This window comes from Hippocampus bargibanti, linkage group LG03 (genome assembly GCF_051943395.1).
Source record: "Hippocampus bargibanti isolate YZ-2025 linkage group LG03, ASM5194339v1, whole genome shotgun sequence".
Classification (NCBI taxonomy): Eukaryota; Metazoa; Chordata; class Actinopteri; order Syngnathiformes; family Syngnathidae; genus Hippocampus; species Hippocampus bargibanti.
Window position 1 is genome coordinate 18459654 of NC_142736.1, and position 22981 is coordinate 18482634.

The following is a 22981-nucleotide window of genomic DNA, read 5'->3' on the forward strand; positions in this document are numbered from 1 at the left end:
TTTGTGCTTTAATGGGCTTTCTCCGGGAATTCTAGTTTCCTCTCACATTACAAAAGCATACATGGTCGGTTAATGAAACACTCTAAAACTGTCCCTCTGAGTGGCTTTCAGTGTGGATGGTTATTGCAGCGTAGAATGTATCTTGCTTTTTCCCAAGACGGCTGGCATGGGCTCTAGCACGCCCACGCCACTCACGTGAGCGAGTCCAGTAATAGATGGATGTTTTCCACTGTACTGCAATATTGTGTCGTACAAAGCATACATTTACATACATGCATAAAGTACATCCGGGGTTTCAGGCTACTTTGGGATTGCAAAAATCACAAGTATTAGTAGGCCAAAGGAAGCACCAGTAGTGGAAAAAAACGTTACTTAGTGCAAAGAATTATTTTGCCAGATTGGACAAAGACTATTGCACATGATAGAAGTCAGGGATAAACAATAATGTTCTGAGGGCTTTCCATCACACACAACAAACGCTGCAGTGGTCGATGGCGCCTTCGCCTTTCGGCCCCTTTAAAAGTGTGCAGCATTAGCGGTGGGATTATTGGAGCTTCGACGTCAAGTCGACGGAGCGAGAAGGGACGAGCAGCTCTACAGAAAGAGAGAGGGACGGTGAGAGGAAAGGGGTAGCTCGAAGGAGGAGGGGTCGGGGGTAGAAGTCGAAGCGGAGGACTGGAGGAATCATGGCGGCACGGCTCGGACGGGACACACTTCCTCACCACTGGTCCTACGGAGTTTGTGAGGATGGTCGGGTGTTTTTTATCAAGTGAGCCACTTTTCGTGGAGTAACCTTTCGGCATTTGTTGGAATACTCAACACGAGACTTTTTCAATCACCGTCCACAAAGTAACAGGTGTCTTTCTTGCAGTGACAAAACTAGCAGTACCACTTGGCTTCACCCGCGAACTGGCGAACCTGTTAATTCCGGACACATGATACGTTCAGGTACGCCGAAGATCGTCAGACCCACAGAGCGCCTGTTCGGATGTGGCGCATGGCTTGGCGTAGTTTTGATTTGGTGTCCTGCTTCTCTTCCAGATTTGCCAAGAGGATGGGAAGAGGGATTCACGGACGAAGGGGCCAGCTACTTTATCAAGTGAGTTGCTCATCTTTGTATTGTTTGCTGGTTGAAATGCGATACAATTTGTATGTATTTTAAGTATTTGCCTTGTGTAGTTCAGGCACGTCTGAAATGCCACATTTGTCATCAATCGCTGATACTGCAAACCTGTTGTCCAGCAACCAGTTTCAGTTTGAATTGAGAAACAAACAACACAGTATTTAGTGCCACTGGTTTGGTGACAAATATAATTGGGCTTGTGGTGTGAGTAAAAGTGGCAGCCCAAGCAAAACAGGAAGAAGGAAATTAAAATTCTCCTCACATAATGCTCCATGCAGGATCTCTACTCTCTCCATTAGGTAAGTGTGTGTGTGTGTGTGTGTGTGCGTGCGCGCGCGCGCGCGTGTATGTGTACGCGCGCGGAGAGACAGTGGAGAGAACGGAGAAAGGGGGGAGAGAGGGACGAGAGAGACAGAGATAGAGAGAGAGGTGTGTGAGAGAGAGGTGGGAGAAAGAAAGAGAGAGAGAGAGATCTGTGACCTTGTGGTGACAAAGATGTATATCGTGATTGCATTATTGAAGGGAGGACAGATTTTCCCCAAAGTCACAAACTACAGTGTGATTTGTTTCTGTCTTTTTTTTCCCGTCAAAGCGTTGATAGCTGACAAAATAGTGCAATGACACGCACCCTTTTAAGATTTTGGAAGTCACTGACACTGCTATATATCTGGTTTTATTACACTTACCTGTTGAGGCCTTCAACTTGAGCAAAGAGCGCATTGCTGTCAATTAGAACAGTGTTTCCCTCTTTATTTAGCCAGGAAAAAATGCTGTAAACAGGGGCTACCCAGGTTAAGTATGTAATTCTGACCATCCAACGGAATGGCATGATATTGTTCTGCCCATCACTCTACATTGCTGACATACAGTAATTGTTGATACTGTAGTTCAGTGATGTCAAACTCATTTTTTGTTCTGAGCTGCTTCGGAGTTATGGCTTCTCTTGGAGGACCGATGCAAAATCTCAATGTTATTTATTACCAGTGTTTGAAATAACGTCTGCCCGGATGCCCGAGGCATGTAACTTTTACGCCGGGCGTACAACCTCCAGAACCTCTCTGCCCGGGTGGCCGACAACTTTTTCCAGAAAAAAAAGAAATATTTTTTTTTCAAATCAAATGTTTGCTTTCTTTCCATTTTGAAATATTCGTTCGCTTTGAAATTTCGGTTCGTTTGGCAATTTTCAATTTCGGTTCGTTTGGCAATTGACATACTCGGCAGGCTGAATCAGAAGCCTGCATCGAATAACTTCTTGCCCGGACTTTCCTGAGCGTTATCAGGTCGTGCATTTGCATATCATTTTCAAAAGTAGACGCACAGAGAGCACAAGAAAAATGGATAAGTGGTTCGGAATCAAGCCAAAACCTCAGCCCCAAAAGAGACACTCAAAAGAAGCTAACAAAATTTATGACGCTCCAAAACGTAAACGTACATTGAGAGCATCGCGTGGCTTGCAGCAGACGGCGCAACGCAAATATTGCACTGTGCAACCTGCCGGGAAGTGTCGCAAACCGTGACAAGGGAGCATTTTTTGGTAGATACATCAATTACGTCTGTGTAAGCTCTCAGTCGTACAGGAGTGGTCCATCGATGAAAAGGTTTCTTCAGCTGTCATCTGTACTTCTTTGAAGGTGTTGGATGTTTCGCTTCTTATCCAAGAAACCCCACCATATCGGTTTAATGAAGGATTTCGTTGTTTTATGAAAATAGCTTCTTTTACTCCCCTTTCAAACCATCTATGTTCTTTCGCTAAGATTTTAACCTCATTGTCGTCAAATGAGTAGTTGCTAGCTTTTAGGTGCATATGTACGGCCGATTGAGGCCCACTGGTATTATCCCTGCAATGTTGATAAAGTCTTTTTTGAGAATCTGTTTAGTCTCCCTAATGTACTGCTCTTTACAATTTTCATTCTTACAATGTATTGAATAAACTACATTACTTTGTTTTTATTTGGCAGCTTATCTTTTTTAAAGTGTTTATCGGTTTGAAATAAGTAGGAATTTTGTGTTTCCAAAGGACGCTTTGTAGTTTTTCAGAAACTCCTGCAATGTAAGGTACTGCTACTCCTCTCCTTTTTATATGGTGAGGTGAGGTTCAATTTGGATCGTTCATACAATAGCCTGCTTAGGCAACATAGGATTAGTAATATTGATGAGGTGATACCGGTGGAAGTGGGGCAATCAGGCCAGTCATTAGTCAGACAATAGGAACAATCAGTGGAGCTGCAGGGAGTAGTCCTCTGCTCCCCCCAACCCGAGAGCAGGGACCTATCATAGCAGAGTCCGGCACCGCCATATCTGGACAGTAGGGATATATATATGACCTAAACTACCAGTAAGACTTTAGTTTGCTGACAAAGTTTCTCGGATAAGAAGCGAAACATCCGACACCTTCAAAGAAGTACAGATGACGGCTGAAGAAACCTTTTCATCGGTACATCAATTACTTAATACTTTGCAACAATGTTTTTTTTTTTTGCGATGAGTCATCTTATTGTGTTTCAAGTTGTGAAAAATCGGGCAAGCAACTTTATGGTCGGGCAGGCAACTTTTCAGAGTTGTCTGCAATGGTGTCCGGTAACTTTTTGTCATGAGTTTCAGACACTGTTATTACCCACGACAAGTTGACATTTCCGTACAGATTTCAACAAGGATCGTAAAAATTGACACACATGATTTACTCTCGCGGGGCGCAGGCTGAATCTCGCCCCCGGGCCGTGACACATGTGCTGTACTTGAATAAACATGCATAAAAAAGTTACATGAATGAAATTTGATCATTATTCATTGCACATCTGATGATCTTTTAAGGTTAATGTGGCATGTCACAATGGCTTGGAGTCATTGGATTACAAGAATGGACCTTCGCTAAGATCTGACCAAATACGACTAACAATTCTTTGTCATTCACCAAGCAGTTGAGTATTGCATATTTACCGACACGGGAACTGCAACCTTGTACATGTAGGTATTGGTGATCCACAAGCAACATACAGGTCAAAAGAGAACACTTCAAGTATATATTTTTTTTTTAATGAATGACAAAAACAATGTGTGATTGCTAGCAAATAATTTGATCGGCATGAATCAGAGTGGCATTGCCAAAGTGTAGATATTTTTGGAGCCTGCTTGCAATGATTGATCACCTCACTCAATAGGTGATGGTTGCCACTTATGACCGGCACACTGCATGACGATTCTGTCCGTTTTGGCCGCATGGCCTCACAGTGGTCCTTACATTATGTCATATTGCAAGCTGATGGTCTTTTTTTTCTTTTGTCACCATCATCAATCACTTTTATATCAGTAATTTGCAGTTCATTATGCCCGCTTGGGAGCAAGTCACCATTTTGTTGAGCTTAACCTGGACAGCAAAAGATCAGTGTGCTCGTCATAGAAGGATAATCAATGTGTCCACCATTATGAATAATTAATATGCCCACTGTGAAGTAGGATCAATAGGATCAGTAGGATCTGTACAGCTGCACTGTATTTTTATGTTATGCTCATTCTACATCATGCAATACAGTGGTATCTACTTAATAACTACTTCATACTTACTTAATAATCCATTCACTTCTTAAAACACAAAACCAAACATTTTGGTTTTGTGTTGAAAACACACTATTGTACAAAATCATAATAAAATTGAATGTAAATATTTTTTTTGATAAGACTGCAGTATTTGACTCAGTGTTTGACTCAATTAAGGCACATATTTCACTTTGGAGAAAAATATAAGGCAAATATTCGGCACATAGGTTTAAAAAGTACTTTCTGTTATCTAGTGGGAGAACATTTCATTGTAGCTGGTTGCAAATGTTCTAACATTTTGTATTTGTGTGTTTGGTTGTTTGCTCCATTCAAGCAGTGATTTTCCAAAAGAAGCTGATCACAACTGGAGACACCTTTTAACCCCCCGCCCCCAGGAATAATTCTCACTGCATATACCACAAAGAAGGATCACAGTGTCCAGCCCTAAAACCCTCACATGTGCTGCATCTTGTGAAATTGTGTTTATTCTTGAACAATTACCACTGTGTCTGCAGTGGCAGCAGAGAGCTCACTGCTCTAGGGACCAACGGAGATTCTCTGCTGCTGGGTATGCTGCAGACAGACATGACTGCAGTAAAATCACACCTTTGCAGGGGAAGTAAAAGTACTGAGACACCAATACTAGTATAAAAAGACTGATCAAATTACAAATTTAACTGCAAAGGTAGAAATGAAATTTGACTGTCAATTATTACACAATACCGATGGAAGCCATTTATTTCAATTCAAATTTTTGTTTTCTGCCATCCTTTTTGAAAATATATTTTTATTTATTTATTTTTATTAACTGGTGTAAAATGCACGTTTAGCCAAAAAATCAAATAATTAAAAGGTCTTTCCATGTGTAGAGCCAAAACTAGAGTTGTTCGAAGGAGGTGAGGGAAAGCTTTGCTGATCTTCCTGTACGTTTTGTTATATTCAAGTACAGTGATACCTCAGCTCACAAACTTAATTGGTTCCCAGAAAGTGTGTGTAAGGCGAAAAGTTCGTCTGTCGAACATTTATTTCCCTGAAGAAAAAAAAAATAGAATAATCCATTCCCAGGTCCCCATAAAACAGGGGTGGGCAAACTTTATGACTCGCGGGCCACAATGGGTTATAAAATTTAACAGAGGGGCCAGGCCAGGCCAGGAACATACAAACACTGAAACATGCTTTTTTGGTCCTGTAGGGTTTTTTTCTTTCCCTAGGCTCAGAGCAAAAGTGAACATTTGTGAGCAGCAGTATGGCTACATGCCAAAAAAGAGTACGACAGATGCAGTGTTTACTTTAAAAATGCTAATAGACAAGTACAAAGAAGGTCAGAAGGAATTGCATTGTGTCTTTGTAGATCTGGAGAAAGCGTACGACAGGGTGCCCAGAGAAGAGCTGTGGTATTGCATGATGAAGTCTGGAGTGACAGAAAAGTATGTCAGAGCGGTGCAAGACACGTATCATGACTGTAAGACAGTTGTGAGGTGTGCTGTCGGTATGACGGAGGAACTCAAGGTGGAGGTGGGACTCCACCAGGGGTCAGCTCTAAGGCACTTCTTATTTGCTAGGGTGATGGACAGGCTGACAGAGGATGTTAGACAAGAATCTCCTTGGACCATGATTTTTGCAGATGACATTGTGATCTGTCGCGAGAACAGAGAACAGGTGGCGGAGAAACTAGAGATGTGGAGATATGCCCTGGAAAGGAGAGGAATGAAGATCAGTCGCAGCAAGACGAGATATATGTGTGTGAATGAGAGGGATCCAAGTGCAAGAGTGATGCTACAGGGAGAAGAAATAAAGAAGGTGGAAGATTTTAAGTACTTGGGGTCTACTGTCCAGAGCAATGGAGAGTGTGGAAAAGAGGTGAAGAAGCGTGTCCAGGCAGGCTGGAGTGGCTGGAGAAAAATGTCAGGTGTGATGTGTGATACAAGGGTTTCAGCTAGGATGAAAGGAAAAGTGTATAAAACAGTGGTGAGACCAGCCATGAAATTTGGACTGGAGACAGTGCCACTGAAGAAAAGACAGGAAGCAGAGCTGGAGGTAGCAGAGCTGAAGATGTTGAGGTTTTCTTTGGGAGTGACCAGGTAGGATAGGATCAGGAATGAGTACATTAGAGGGACAACTCATATTAGAGGCGTTGGAGAGAAAGTCAGAGAGGCCAGACTGAGATGGTTTGGACATGTCCTGAGGAGAGAGAGCGACTATATCGGGAAAAGGATGCTGAGCCTTGAACTGCCAGGCAGGAGACCGAGAGGAAGACCGAAGAGGAGGTTTATGGATGTGGTCAAAGAGGACATGAAGGTAGCTGGTGTGAGAGAAGAGGATGCACAAAACCGGGATAGATGGAGGACACTGATTCGCTGTGGCGGCCCCTGAAGGGAAAAGCCGAAAGGAAAAGAAGAGAAGGAGGGTTTTTTTCTTTCCCTGTTCGCTAGCGTCATTGCTGTTAATGTTTTACTTGTTGACATTCGTCCTTTTGACCGCTCTCCCTCATTTTCCATATTGTAAAATAATATCCCAAATCACTTAATAATCGAATCAATCAAGATCTAAAAGCAAGCTGATGGTTTTTTTCAAATTAAGGGTTTTTATTTTTGTACGTCATGTTGTCATTGACAGAGATTGAAAAAAGTTAAGTCTATTTTAACAAAGGATTCAGAACTACAATTGTATTTGTACAAATGTGGGGGTAAATGCAAAAATATCTAACCACAAACACCTGTTTTTTTTACTTCAATATTTCCCTCCACTGCTTCTCTGTAATATTTGGGAAATTAAATGGTCATGTCGTTGTACTAAGTTCATCCTGTCTACTTGATATCTAATTTAAAGCAGATTCTTTACTTACAGACAGTGTAGGTGTTCAAATACCTGACATGTTTCGGCGTCTACTTCAGACACTCTGACGAAGGTGGAAGTAGACGCCGAAACATGTCAGGTATTTGAACACCTACACTGTCTGTAAGTAAAGAATCTGCTTTAAATTAAATGGTCATGTGTTGCTTGATTCTCTGGTGAGAAATTGAGGAACAAGTCAGTTTGGGCTCTCAGCCGCAGACAATGCCATCTACGAAATAATGGGATATGCAAGCCAGGTGCTTTTGTGTCTGACATGATTTATAAGGCAGCGTATTTTAAAATTACTTGTTCAAGGTTAGCGTGTTGCATCACCCTTAATCTTGTCATGACCCAGTTTTATATAAACTCAGATGCGTCTGTCTGGTTGTCCCTGGGTGATAAGAGGTTTGTAGTCTTATGATATGTACTTCACTATACACATCACAAGATACTGCAATGATGGAATTGCTTGATAACAGTTGTGTTTGTTGTTGTGAAAATGTTCATTGTGTGCAGAATACAGATGTCTTCTGCGCTGTAAAAAGACTGCTGGATTAATAAATGGTAGCTTGAATGTCAGGCCTATCAATTCAGTCGCACCCAGACGGATTTATTTGTTTGTTTCCCCATGCTTGATTTAAATGTAGCCACAAGGGGGCTCAAGCCAGTGTCTTATTGTACCGGTCCTAAGCCCTCACAAATACAGAGGGTTGTTTCAGGAAGGGCATCCGATGTAATTTTTTTTGCCAAAACAAATATACGCGAATCAAACCTCTGAATCCCATCGGTCGAGGCCCGGGTAAACAACGGTCGCCATTGGCACTGTTGACCTTCAGGCTAGATTTACATTGCAGTTCCAAGTTAATGTCTTTATATATTTATTAAGCAACCATATGTGACACCTTTGTCTACACTTTTCGTTTTAGTCCGGTCGATGCAAAACTCACACGAGTCATTAAAACACGTAAGACACTTAAGATACCTTTTGCACCACTGTTTTTAATGACACATAGTTTTCCACCTTCCACATTGGTTCTCTAAAGTAATTCACTCTACTTAGATTTCCCTTTTATTCCAAATATGTGATTGTTAGCAAGAGACAAAAAATAAATAACACTGGGCCAAAGAGATCAAATAAAAATGTAAATGCTTTTTTTTAATGTATTTGTGTCATAGTTAAAATTAGACAAGATACTCTGCAATGTTTATAGTATTATAACAGCTATATTTCAAAATATGCACACAAAAAACCATTTCAGTTCTCTCTCTCTCTCTCTCTCTCTCTCTCTCTCTCTCTCTCTCTCTCTCTCTCTCTCTCTCTCTCTCTCTCTCTCTCTCTCTCTCTCTCTCTCTCTCTCTCTCTCTCTCTCTCTCTCTCTCTCTGTCTGTCCGTCCCCGACGATCCGTCCGCCTGTCCGTTCGTGGTGATCGACTGCAAGCTGAATTTGACCGCTTGCTCGGGAGGCATTTTTTTGTTGATGCTACAACATATTCGCAAGTGGCAAGAGAGTACAGTGCTTCTGAAGTTCAGCTCCTTGATAAACTGTAGATGTGAATGATGCTCGGTTTCTCCATTCATCCCATGTGTATCTTGGCTAATTAGACATTTGTGTCACTTGATTAAGAGCCTTGTATGTTTTGAACTGCTGCACTTAGCCAATTAAAATGTAAAAGGGAATACATAGTGATGGTACATTTTTTTACTACTTTGCTGATAAAATATGTGTTTGATTGGACAGCTTAATGATTAAGATCAGTACTCCTTCAAGGTATATATTTAACAACATTTGTCTCACACGGACACACAAATGGGCTAGAATGCCATAGAAGTGCCAATCCAAAGCGAGATATTTTACATCGTCTGCAACCTTAAACTTCTAGCAGTTACTTTAAAATGTACTTTGCACGTGCCAATCTTCTGCATCTACATGCCATGGAAACCGTGCGTCTCTCCCTGCGCTGAATTTAAAATGAATGAGGGTAGGCGCTTCATTTGGTCGGGAGGCATCTTTGTCCCCCCTAGCTCTCACGACACGCAACAGCATCAACACCCACTACCACCACAGCTACGATGAGTGGCATATTTTAAAACAGTTTTCCATTATAGGGCACACGCACCTCAAACTAAGACGCATGAAATATAATCTAAAATAGTGGCTGCAGTTGTGTTATGCATCCTCCAGATGGAGCTACGCTAATGGGAAGACAATACAATACAACAAATCTTCATATAGAGATTTCACAACCACTGCAGCTGTAACAAAGCAATTTTCAGAACTTTTATAATACTATGTCCAAGAAATCAGAAAATTGATTCATACATACGGCGTATCGAATTATAAAGTGCACTGCTGGCTTTTGAGAAAATTGGATGGTCTCAGTACAGAAAATTTACAGACTCTGGTATTCTTGAATATATTGCTGCAAGTTTGTAACACCTGTAGTATTATGGGGCAGTTTTCCTCATTGCTGTTAGCTGTGCTTCTCAGGATCTATCAATACAGTACATTTATATCATTATGTGCCCTTCTGTCATCAGCTGCTGTATTTGATTGCATTTCACATGCAAACATCCATCCGTTTTCCAATCCCGTTATCCTCACAATAGTTGTGGCTGTGCTGGTGACTATCCCAGCTGTTTTCGGGCAGTATGCAGTGTACACTCTGAACTGGTTGCGTCCTGTAGGGCACACATAAGAAAAAATATGTTTCCATTATTTGGTCATGTATTGCTGAACAAGTTACCAGTGTATTTGAAGGATCCTTGAGGAAGATACTGAAACATCAGTTGTTCTGTATGTAGTCAGACTGTGAATGCAGCAGCGGGAGCATACATTATCATCATCGTCATTTTGATGTAGACGGCTGACTGAGTTGACACACATATATATATATATATACATATATATTCAAGGGAGTCCGAAAAATATCGATATAACCGGGACTATCGATATATCCGATCCTGCGCCGAACTGCATTAAACAAAGGCCGCCAAAAGAGGGCAGCCAAGCGCCATATAAGAAACGGAGCTGGCCATTAGCTCCCTTTTTTTTGGGGGTGAGAGATGTTCCCCCAATGTTGCCTCAAAATGGCACATATAATTCTTTAATGATTGTAAACATGTATGCTTTAATCTTCAGAACTACAGTGTATTTGAAACATATTCATAACTGGATGTGTAACAAGAAAGCATATTATCCGAATCTGAAGCCATTGTTTGGATTCACAAGCAATGCAAGACGTCTTGGCGTGAAGTCATTTTTATTTGCATTTGAATAAAAAGTGACATCGGCTGTCCTTTAGTACACAGTATGGAATGTTAATAATTTTCAAAATCATCGCGCTTCAGCAGACAAAACAAGAAACATTGTTGCAAAAAACGATTGCATTCATATACAGTACAGTGGGCATGTACATAACACAACAGGGAAACTGCAACGCTTACATCTTACTGTATTATGTATACAATTTAAAAAAGTCATCAATCCAAACCAATGGCGCGACTGATGGCGTGACACGTAACCAAGACACGTGACCAAGTTGACCAATGGCGCGACCGATGGCGTGTCACGTGACAAAGTCACACGGCCAAGTCGACCAATAGCGCGACCGATGGCGGCTCATGTGACCAAGTCGACCAATGGCGCGACCGATGGCGGCTCACGTAACAAGACACGTGACCAAGTTGACCAATGGCGCGACGGATATATCGATATAAACAACAAAAATGGCCGGCGGGGGATGAAAAGGAGCACCGTAATAACCGGATTATCGTAATAACCGGGTATCGTACTAAACGGTACTACTTATACATAAAAAGACTAGAAATGTGCAAGGGAAATGAAAATACTATCGTAATAAGCGGTACTATCGATATAACCGATATCGATATAACGAGACTTTACTGTATATATATATATATATATATATATATATATATATATATATATATATATATATATATATATATATATATATATATATATATATATATATATATATATATATATATATCTCATCTCATTTTCCGTGCCGCTTATTCCTCATTAGGGTCGCGGGGGTTGCTGGAGCCTATCTCAGCTGTCTTCGGGCACGAGGCGGGGGACACCCTGAATTGGTTGCCAGCCAATCGCAGGGCACACAAAGACCTACAACGGTCACTCTCACACTCACACCTAGGGACAATTTGGAGTGGTCAATCTGCCTGCCATGCATCTTTTTGGAGGGTGGGAGGAAACCGGAGGACCCGGAGAAAACCCACGCGGGTCCGGGGAGAACATGCAAACTCCACACAGGGAGGCCGGATATATTATTTACCATTATCCCTTGCAGTCAGACCAGACTTCTGTCAAATCTCTGAGAAGTATAAATGATTCCCATTTTAATCCTACATGGATCAAATGAGCTTCATAATACTATTCAGCAAGTTTAGCTAGAGCAAAGCATGGCCAAGTCTACCTATTGCACAGATTTTATTCTTTGTTTTTAGTTCAATTTCTGTAAGTACACAGCAATACAAATATAATGATTTTTATTCAAATGTCTGCATTTACCGCAAGTACAAAACTTTGTTTTTCCACGTCAACTAACTAATTCCATTGAGAAATAGCGAGGGAAAAAAATCCATGGTTCATTACATGATATGCTTTCATCGGTCTGGTGCCATCAATGATTCTACTTCTTATCTGCCTTCCATCTTCAGCTTCTTGTCTATCTCCTTCCCTCCCTCTTGGCTTATTCGCCTCCATGTTTTCTTCCTGTGCACTCCCTAATTCTCACTCTCCCTGCTCCCTCCGTTGTCCTCCACACAGACAGCTGACCCGTGGTTTATTTATAGTACTCAGGCTGATTGCAAAGTGAACTAATTATCAAAATCTGTTTTCTCATGTAACAATTAGGCCAGACAATTGGCAGAATGGTGTAAATAATAGCCCGAAATGTAAATTGTTTTCAAGCAATGTCTTTGGAAACTGGATGTAAAGCAGTGAGTTGTTTGTGAGATGCTGAGAAATTCATTATGACTGACAATGCCCCATCAGTTGAGAGCTACATTATTTTTGGAACAAACCTGTGGGCTACATATGTGGTCGTGGGGGCTACTTGGTGCCCATGGGCAACACGTTGGTAACGGCTGTTTTCAAGTCAGAAATGTTTTTGATAAAATATAATGCAAAATTGTTCTTTTTGATAACCCTAAAAAGCTACCAATACTCTATCCCTCTCTATTCATTCATCCACCCAACCATCTATCCATTCCTTCCTTCCTTCCTTCCTTCCTTCCTTCCTTCCTTCCTTCCTTCCTTCCTTCCTTCCTTCCTTCCTTCCTTCCTTCCTTCCTTCCTTCCTTCCTTCCTTCCTTCCTTCCTTCCTTCCTTCCTTCCTTCCTTCCTATCCTCATGAGGTTTGCGGGTGTGCTGGAGTCTATCCCAGCTAACTGTGGTTCTCCATCTAAACCTCATCGAATAATTTATTTTCTTTCTGTAGCATCCCTGTCGTCACTTATCTTAATCCCCATTTAATGAAGCTTCCTCCTCGTGCAAACATAGCATTCTGTCTATTTATATGACTCAAATCAGAAGATGTAATTGTTCACATAAGCACCAAATGACTTTCGTCTTTCTTCAAGCTACTTCTGAAACAATTGTAACTCATTCACTCCCATTTTCCGAATTTACTCAGGAATTGAGAATATGACGTGGAGCGCCATTCCAGAATGTGTTCGGGTTTTGGTTTTTCTTGCGAGGGGCAGGCGGGGTGCCGATAAAGTGCTGGTCAGACCTCTGGCATTTTTTTCCCTCTCACGAAGGGGCAGCATTTGCCTTTTGTACAGCCACCCCCACTTGCACCTCATATTAATTCAGACCCATATAACTTAGGAATTAACTCTTTTTTTCTGAAGAAAGAACATAGTCTAATGTTTCTTATGGTGCATTGGATATTTATGTAGTCCTAAAACTCTATATTCTGTGGGTCCGACAATTTGAGTTAGAAGGACACAAACCCAGGTATTAGAGTGGACACATTTTTGCACATTGTCTGGCAGTGAATGAGTTAATGTTCTCAATCAAGGGGTAAGAAAAGACATGTCAAATTGTAAATACAGTACTGTATACCCTGTGTCACCTTTGCCTTTATCTGTACTGTATATGAAACACTGCGTCATGTGTTGAAAAAGTAGGCCACTGAAACTTTTTTCTTCTTGTTGACTGCAATGCATGCATGGGTCTCAAAGTCCAGTCCTCGAGTCTGTCCCTGCTGCAACACATCTGATTGAAATGACCAGGGCCATTATCAGGGCTCTGCAGGGCTTGCCAATGAGCTGATCATTTGAATCAGGTGTTTTGCAGCACGGAGATGAAAAACAAGCAGGAAGGTGGCCTTCAAGGACCAGAATTAGAGACCCATATTGTAACGTGTTTTCTTTCTTCGTTTGACTCAGCACAATATACATTTGAGTTTGACTTCTAAACTTTTAAAAGTAGAGTAAAACTTGTCATTGTACCTTTTGAAAGTTTCTCTCAGCTCATAGTTTTTCATTAACAGGCAGAGAAAAGCCCAATAAAATACAGACAGAAATACAAACAGAAATTTGAATGGTGTGTCAGGGGTTGTTGTCCAAATAAGAAATACATTCAATGTCACATTTATGTCATTTAGGTAACGTAAAATATTTCAGTGACATTCATTCCAAATTATGGTTATGGATCCGCACTGTTTGATTGTCGAGTGTCCTCGGGAAAAAAACAAACATCTGTGTTAAAGACGAGGCACAATTGCTGATTATCAATCAGATCCCATTAGAGCACACTTGAGAAGTATCAAGGACAGCCTGCAATGTGAGGCAACTTCTCGCATCACAGCCAATTTAAGCCTTCATTGTAAAAGCATACATCTTGTTTCAGATTCACTTTAGAGTAGGAATCACCCAATACATTTTAGACCCCCACAAGAAACATGGAACAGCAATTGGTAATATTCTTGTCATGTTTCATTAAAATGAGCTTGTTTTGATATGGGCAGTATTTAACGAGAGTTAGCACGCTGAGAAAATCCCATATAGTCCCATGTCTTAGTGTATTAAACCATGCTGTCGTTTACGTGGGAATGTATATGCAGATGGAAGAAAGAGCGGCTTTGTCAACATTTTCTGAAAATGAGGCCTTTTAACAATGCAGTTGAGTTGCGATTGAAGACTGCAGCCAAGAGCAAAATGGATTATGAGATGAATTATTTCTGACAAGACCATTAAGATATTGCTTCCCCGTTTGAAACTCGCACGTTGATGCACTGGTAGTCCCCAAATTTCCAATCTTGGCCCCATGTGTTCTGAAGGTGAAACACATATAAAGATCAACACACATTTGTCCTTCCAACATCTTTATTTTCATTCACATTGTAGAAAAACTCTCAATTTCTCTCATAGAGCACACATTGGTGCATACCGGGCTTGATGCGTGAGTTATTAATCAAATAAGGCTATAGAAAACCTTGTGCATACTCAGGCTAACTGCCTTGATGTCACTATTCATGACCACTGAATTGCCTAATAGTGATGTAATCCATCCTGTTTCACATTTATGTTGATTTATTGTCCATTTATCTATCCATCCCCACCTAAACCACCTTCCACTATGTGGAAGTAATGCCTATAGCGAAGCAAGAACAAAGTTCTGCACTTGAACTTATCCAGCTGCTTCTTGATCGTGTGTGTGTGTGTGTGTGTGTGTGTGTGTGTGTGTGTGTGTGTACATGTCCATGTGCGTGCGTGTCCTCCTAGCCTCTCATTTAATTCAGATGAAAGTTGCCGCATTCTGTCAGAGCCCAGTGTGACTGCAGCCACTGCAGAGAGAGAAGGTGCACTTTTCTTGTCTCACCTCACAAGTAGGAACAGCAGGGATTACTTTGCTGCTGTGAAATGTAAATTTCTCCACTGCGAGACTAATAAAGGCATATCCAATCCAAATCCAATCCAATTAGTTAGCAGCCACAAAGGTGTATTTATAAGATAATATCTCTGAGAGCGGATGTTATTTCGTAGTGAAGGTTTTGGCATTGGATGAAAAAAAATGTTTAGGTGGATAATTCTGTAGCGATTGGCAAAGTAAAAAAATAGATACATCTATGGTAAACGCACAATAATGTATACTAAGATTCCAACACATATATGATATAAATGAAATAGGTCAGTCAGTAACAAAGCAACTCAAATCCAATTGGAATCTGGGACCTTGGTGAAAGGAGAAACGGGCAGTCAACTGGAAGCAGTGCTGCCATCCTATGAGCCATTCAGACTCTTTCTCGCCATGCAACAGGTTCTACAATAAGGTCGAAATGGCACTAACGCAGTTTCCTGGAGTATTGACAAGAGAAGACAGTATCGCATTTCCGTTGCTGCTGAGTTGAGCACTCCGGAACCATCATTCACCCCGACGAGAATTGATAAGAGAAGACCAGCATGTCAATAAATTGAAATTCTGGGAATTGATTTTCAACAAGAACCAGTTTTCGCTTTCAATCACTATTGCTGTTTGACTGCAGTGTCAAAATTTGCACAATTTACCAATTACATAATTGATCTGCCCTGCGGAATAAAACAAAGTAAACCAGTCACGTTCCTGTCTGCACCTGAATGAATGTTGTTCTGGAATGGAGTGGGATCTTGAGTACAAATAGGCATAAAGATATTAATCTGACTGATGAGAGCTAGTCTTTGGGTTTGTGCAATCTCTGCAGCATTTGTTGAAATAAAAATAGTTACTTCGTATAAATGAATTCAAATGCAATTTGTCAAGGGCTGCAGGCTTATTTCTTATTCATGAACCAACAAATAATCAATTTATGCCTTTGTACTCTGGGTCAGGCTCCAATCTGATACAATTCTCTTTATTTCCAAGTTACTGCAGCGCTGTTGCGAATAAGTGATGATGTTGATCAGAGGCTGATGGGATCTCCCAGAGAACAATGGCGAGCCAGATGTTTTTCCGCATCTTGCCACTAGACATTGCTGTCGAGGCCTCACAGATTTTTATTTGTCTCTTCTTTTGGTCATTGGGAGCTCCACTATTTTAAAATAGAGCACCCTGAAAGTGGTTGTCACTGTAGAAAATGAAAATTGACCCAGTGGTCTCTTTGATGGATGGAAGCAGAACCAGCCTCATCCCTGCCCTATTGCCCTTATCCATATGTATGTCTGTGGATCATTGATTTGGCGGCATGCCGAACCAAATTTACCACTCTGCTGTAATCTGTCTGCCATTCCTGTCTCCCTGGCCCACTGGTGTCGTCCGGTAAGGAGAGATCAGGTGCAGACACAACGTTTCGTCAGCACTTTGCATAGAGGTGAAAGCTGCTCATCTTCAGTGACCAATAAGAATAACGGTGCCCGATGGGACTTCCCTTCCCTTTTATCTTTAAACAGAGGAAGTAGACCCTGTTATCGTTTTATTTCACCCCGGAGAGGCTTCAGCGGGCTGTACAATTACAATTAAAATGCAGCCAGTTTTACACATTGTAATCAAGGGAAGAGAGAGAGGGAGAGAGAGAGAGAGAAAGAGAGAGAGGAGAGAGAGAGAGAGAGACAGACGGAGAGACGGAGAATGAAAGAGAGAGAGAGAGAGAGAGAGAGAGAGAGAGAGAGAGAGAGAGAGAGAGAGAGAGAGAGAGAGAGAGAGAGAGAGAGAGAGAGTTGCTCTTAGTCTTTACTGAGCTTCACACTAACCCAAGACCAGCGCAAAGCAGCCTTCATGACATCATAGGAGCCTTTACTTGAGTTGGATTGACTTTTTTCTACTTTGTATAAAGGTGAGTCACAAACTCTACATATGTTGTTATCACATGCACTTGAGTTAACCTTAATGTACTTGGTTTTGTGCAAAAAAAAACCCCTCACAAAAACATGGACTTTTTACTGAATGTGAACAAATCTATGCCATGTTTATTTTGAATTGGTATATCTGTCATGAATTTACCTTAGAATTGTGTTGTTTTATTACATTATTCACCTTCATTTGTGTCATGCTGAACCAAACAAAAGTTGCCACTTTGCCGATAGCTATATAACTTGTGCAAATTCAACACAAGGCTCCAGAATTGGAACTGACTCACCTGAATGGAATGCAGCCATCATTATGTCCACGGTTGAATCTTGGACTGGGAATAAGGACTCCGGTATTAAATTCAAGTTACAGTTGTAGTTGTACAAAGTTCTATTTTGGTTGTCAAAGCCTCTGTTCTCAAGAGAATTGTGATTATGGATGAAAAGAAATGCACAATAAATTCATCCAGAATTATATCGTTTTAAGCGTGTTTAATACTCAAAACAGTATGTCCCAGAAATTTGTAAAATATATTTTTTGATATTTTGTGCAACAGCATGGTGGATTCTCAGATGTTTTTTAGGTTCATCTGTGATTGTCCTCACTCAATACTTACTCAGGAAAAAAGGGGATTCAGGGGTACAAATTATCTTGAAAATATGGTGGAGGTCTTACTATGCGTGGCTGTTAACTTTGTTTAAGGTAGCGACCGATATAAGTTTCTGTTTGACCCTCTTATTATTGACTGACTCAGTGTCATCTGCAAGCAGTCATTCATCCAATGGGTGAAGAATGCGGCACTATTACAATACAATACATATTGATTTATATAGCGCCTTAACAATAGCTGAAGCTGTAACATAGCGCTTAACAAAATAGTAAAGATAAAGTAAAAGAATAAACACAAAACATAACATAGTTGTGCAATCCGTACCACTTTTTCCTCATATAGCTTGTTGTTAAGAAGATAACATCAGAACTTGAATAAACATGAATAAATGTCTTGCGTTAATTATTATCCAGCGTGCATTATGGTATATTACCTTTTGACATATTTTCCTAGAGGCTGTTTTGTTTGCTCTTCTGATTTATTCTGTAATGTTGACAAAACACTGGATGACCTTCTTCTTCTTCTTCTTCTTCTTCTTCTTCTTCTTCTTCTTCTTCTTCTTCTTCTTCTTCTTCTTCTTCTTCTTCTTCTTCTTCTTCTTCTTCTTCGTATTCGTATTATTGTGTGACCTCTAACTTCTTTGGAGGCAAAAAAAATACGCTTTCTGCGACACATTCTTATCATTCTTAGTCATACATGTGTATACATATATTAAAAATAACTCCTGGACATATTTTAATATCTTGATCAAACTCATTTTTGTTTACAACATAGTCTGTTTGAAAGTGCTTTGTAACAACAGAGTATGCTTGAATTCCATATTGTCTGACCTCAGGTGAATTCGACTTCAGAATTAATTGTGCTCTATTCTGGCTTTCTTGCCAGAAATTGTATCCTTTGCTGTAACAACTCTTACATCCTCTGCTTTTGGCCAAGGTTGTTGTTTCTGGATGACTGCAGAGAGAATATAACAGAGAGGGTGTCCTGCTCAGGGGGCCGTTGTGTTTAGGAGTTACAGTTCTGATGAGATGGGGGTGTGAAAGAATATGGCTACGGGGAGGGAACGTGAAGCAGTAGAGAGGAAGATTAAGGCTTATGCCTAAAAGCTTTGTAGCAGCGTGTTTTTACTTTGCTCTTTGGCGGGCTCTTAAAAGATACCTTGCTGAGGTTGACTGATCTTAATAATACCCATCACAAGTGTAATGCCCTCGCAAGACCCAGAAATTTGGTGAATGCACCTTAGCAGGCTCACACGGGAGCAGTGGGAAGGAGGATGTTTTGAATGAATCAAAGCGTGTTCAGCAGAGGACATCAGCAGCTGTTGCGGCAGGAGCGGCACAGTCAGCCGAGCGAGTAGGCGCGCAGCATTGAGGACAGTGCAGCAAATCACAGACCTGCCACTAACATGTTGAGCCAACCAGGACGGTCCGCTCAAGTTGGGTATGAGAGGCGGCCGGTGTCCTGCCTGGTTTACAGGTGTGTATCTCACGCCCTTGATTCACATGTAATTTATGGCAATAGCTTTCCAGCTAAAGTGCTTTTGAATGCACACAGTGAAATGATAGTGTGAGGGCAGGCCTACATGGAGCGCCATAACCAGGTGGCTGGCATAGTCTACCGAAACATCTGTGCAGAGTATGGTCTGGAAACCAAGGTCAAAATGGGTAACACCTCCCAAGGTAGTAGAGAATGACCGAGCAAAGATCCTGTGGGACTTCCAGATACAGACTGACAAGATGGTAATGGCCAACCAACCAGACATCGTGGTCATAGATAAAGGGCAAAGAAAAGCCGTTGTCGTGGATGTAGCGGTCCCGAGTGATGGAAACATCAGAAAGAAGGAACATGAGAAAATCGAGAAATACCAAGGGCTCAGAGAGGAGCTGGAGAGAGCCTGGAAGGTAAAGGTGACAGTCGTGCCTGCGGTGGTCGGAGCACTCGGGGCAGTGACCCCCAAACTCGACGAGTGGTTGCAACAGATCTCGGGAACAACATTGGATATCTCGGTCCAGAAAAGCGCAGTGCTGGGAACAGCACGGATACTGCGCAGAACCCTCAAGCTTCCTGGCCTCTGGTAGAGGACCCGAGCTAAAATGGGGGACAGACACCACCCATGAGGGGTGAGACGAGGATTTTATATATATATATATATATATATATATATATATATATATATATATATATATATATATATATATATATATATATATATATATATATATATCATCTCATTTTCCGTACCGCTTATTCCTCATTAGGGTCGCGGGGGTTGCTGGAGCCTATCTCAGCTGTCTTCGGGCACGAGGCGGGGGATTGCCAGCCAATCGCAGGGCACACAAAGACATACAACAGTCACTCTCACACTCACACCTAGGGACAATTTGGAGTGGTCAATCTGCCTGCCATGCATGTTTTTGGAGTGTGGGAGGAAACCGGAGGACCTGGAGAAAACCCACGCGGGTTCGGGGAGAACATGCAAACTCCACACAGGGAGGGCGGACCGGGACGCGAACCGGCGACCTCTGCACTGTGAAGCCGGTGTGCTAACCACTCGACTACCGGGCCACCGCCTATAGGTAGTCGAGTGGTTAGCACACCGTCTGGAACTGGAGACTTGAACAGATTACTGTAATTTTCATTCACTTCAATTGGAAAAAATGATTTGACATATGAGTGCTTTGTGTGGTCAATGAACAAACTAAATGGACATTTTGAGGCAACACTGCACCTGTAATCTCACTAGATTTGCTCAAGTAACGAAATCAATTTTGTCTCCTGTGTTAACTCAATTACCATTCAGTGATTTATAGTTTCACCCTCTTTATGATCAAAACCCAGCTGCTCGCCTAACAAGGCTCGACACAATCTTATCCATGTGCAGCTACAAATGCTTCTAAATCATGTTGATATTTGAAAAGAGTCAGTCTAGTGAATTAAACTAACTGATTGTTTCAAAGTTCTCCACCCTCCCCAATGAAACAAACTAAACCTATTTTTCTTTTTTGTAAAGCCTCAGTTAGGTCGTACTGTAATCTGCAAATCCTTTCGGTCTTTAATGGATCAAGGCACGTTTATGATGGATCTCAATGTCATCTAGGCACTAAGGTTTCTGTACCCATTTATAAGTCATCTCTCAGTGGCCAGGGGTCAGTGATAAATGTCATCCAAGAGCAGTAGGTAATTATTTAATAGGGTATTGTATCCCTTTCTATGGAATGTGATTTATGCAGCGTGATTGAGTAATATCAGCTTTGATGTTGGGATCTTGTGGCCAGCACCTAGAGTGTCTCATATAGCTGCCACGGGTCATGGCTTTGTTAACTGCAATTTTGAGTGTCCCGACATGAAAAATTACATTCCTAAAATAGGTTCATGGGACATTACACCCAGAAATAAGGAAGTCATTTCTCGGGAGATGCCTTTGAAGAAAAGACATCATGGTGGTACTGAGCAGAAGGTTGCTGTATTTAAAAATGAGGAGTTCCTTTTCTGCTTGTTAAAATGGTGACCTTTTAAATTCCTTCGGTTGTGACAAATGCAAATCACCCTCTGTCAAGTCCATTCCAATCAAGGGGATGTTTAGCTAAAATCTCACTTCTGTTGGCAAGTCTATTTTGGAGTGGGTCGACTGTAGACCTTCTACCACGTTGCTGCCTGAATGAGCCTCAACAGTCTACTACTCTCAGTATATAGAAATCTAAAAATAACACTTGAATTCAGTTAGCCGCTCTCAGCGACGTAAGACAAACTCCCCTCATGTATTTTCTGCTGTATAAAGCACACCCAAAAGCCTTCATTTTCTTATGAAGATGACCCTACGCCGTATACGCAGGTGCGCCTTATATGTGAAGTAATATTGAGCCACAACAGGTCTCGCAACTACTGTCAGCAGCCACTGACTCCATTTCCCCTTGTTGTGCGTAAGCCCCGCCTCAACTGTAGCGCCTTATAATGTGGTGTGCCTTATTTTTGGAAAACGTTTATAATAATAATAATACATTTAATTTCTAAGCGCCTTTCAAAACTATTTTTTTATATTATATTTGGAGAACATTTTCATTCATTGAAGGTGCGCTTTATAGTCCGGTGCACCTTATATATGGAAAAGGTTTGACAATACGCCATTCATTGGGGGTGTGCCTGATACTCCGGTGCACCTTATACACTGGAAAATACGGTAAATTCTTTTAATTGGACCAGTGGTTAGCGTGTCAACCTCAAAGTGTTGTGCCACGGGGTTCAATTCCAGTTCCAGCCTCCCTATGTGGAGTTAGGTTGTTCTGCCTGAGCCAGCGTGTGTTTTCTCTGGGTACGCCGGATTCCTCCTACATTCCAAAAACATGCTTGGCAGGCTGTTTGGACACTGTAAATTGTCTCTCGGTATGAGTATAAGCGTGAATGGCTGTTCATTTCTGTGTGCCCTGCGATTGGCTGTGAACCGGTTCAGGAGGTCCCCCCCGCCTCCTGTCCTTGGATAGGCTCCAGGACCCCCGTGATGAGGATGAAGCGATTTAGAAAATAAATGAATGAGTGAAATATTTGAATTGATTGTGCGATAGCTTGCCAGTATCTGTGAGAGGAGTCAGTCAATGATGTGGGTAAACTGCAGCCAATGTGTCTTGTTAATATCCGACAATGAGATGCGGATGCATATTGTAACTACAGTACACTGTTACTGTAGATGGGAGACACATCTGCTTCTTTTGCCCAGCCATATGTTCTTAATACACAGTGAAAACTAAGTAAGCTTACTCGATTTTTCAGAGCATTTGCGGCTGTCTACTTGTATATCTGTTATGTGTGTTTCATATTGCCACCGTGGGGTTGAAGGATTGCACCCTAGAGGAGCCACACAATGATGCAGAACTATCTTTTTTGTGCTTGAATTATTGTGTTCAAAGCGATGACAACCAAATCACCTGCAGCTTGAACAACTCCAAAGGACTAATGATGTTATCAATCTGCATAATTTTTGGTGATGCGGAGTTTGATTTTTCATCTTAATTTGACACACCTTGCCACATCCATCTGTCTTCCAATAGTTTTCGCTGTCATAAAAAAAAC

General features: G+C 41.4%; 1 protein-coding gene across 11 annotated transcripts in view; it reads left to right on the forward strand.

Moving 5' to 3' along the window:
- Positions 1–542: 542 nt before the first annotated feature.
- LOC148900574 (pleckstrin homology domain-containing family A member 7-like) overlaps positions 543–22981 on the forward strand; it is a 99376-nt gene continuing 76937 nt past the window's right edge. For 9 of the 11 annotated variants that reach the window (XR_016114476.1, XR_016114470.1, XR_016114469.1 and 6 more), the window contains exons 1-3: positions 543–769; positions 872–948; positions 1042–1099. Coding sequence is in view for 4 of the 11 variants with exons in the window: in XM_088992392.1 (XP_088848518.1) it covers positions 687–769; positions 872–948; positions 1042–1099 (218 nt within the window). In the remaining 7 variants the exon portion in view is untranslated. The remainder of the gene's footprint in view (positions 770–871; positions 949–1041; positions 1100–22981) is intronic. The other 2 variants (XM_088992396.1, XM_088992393.1) reach the window with 2 other exon arrangements.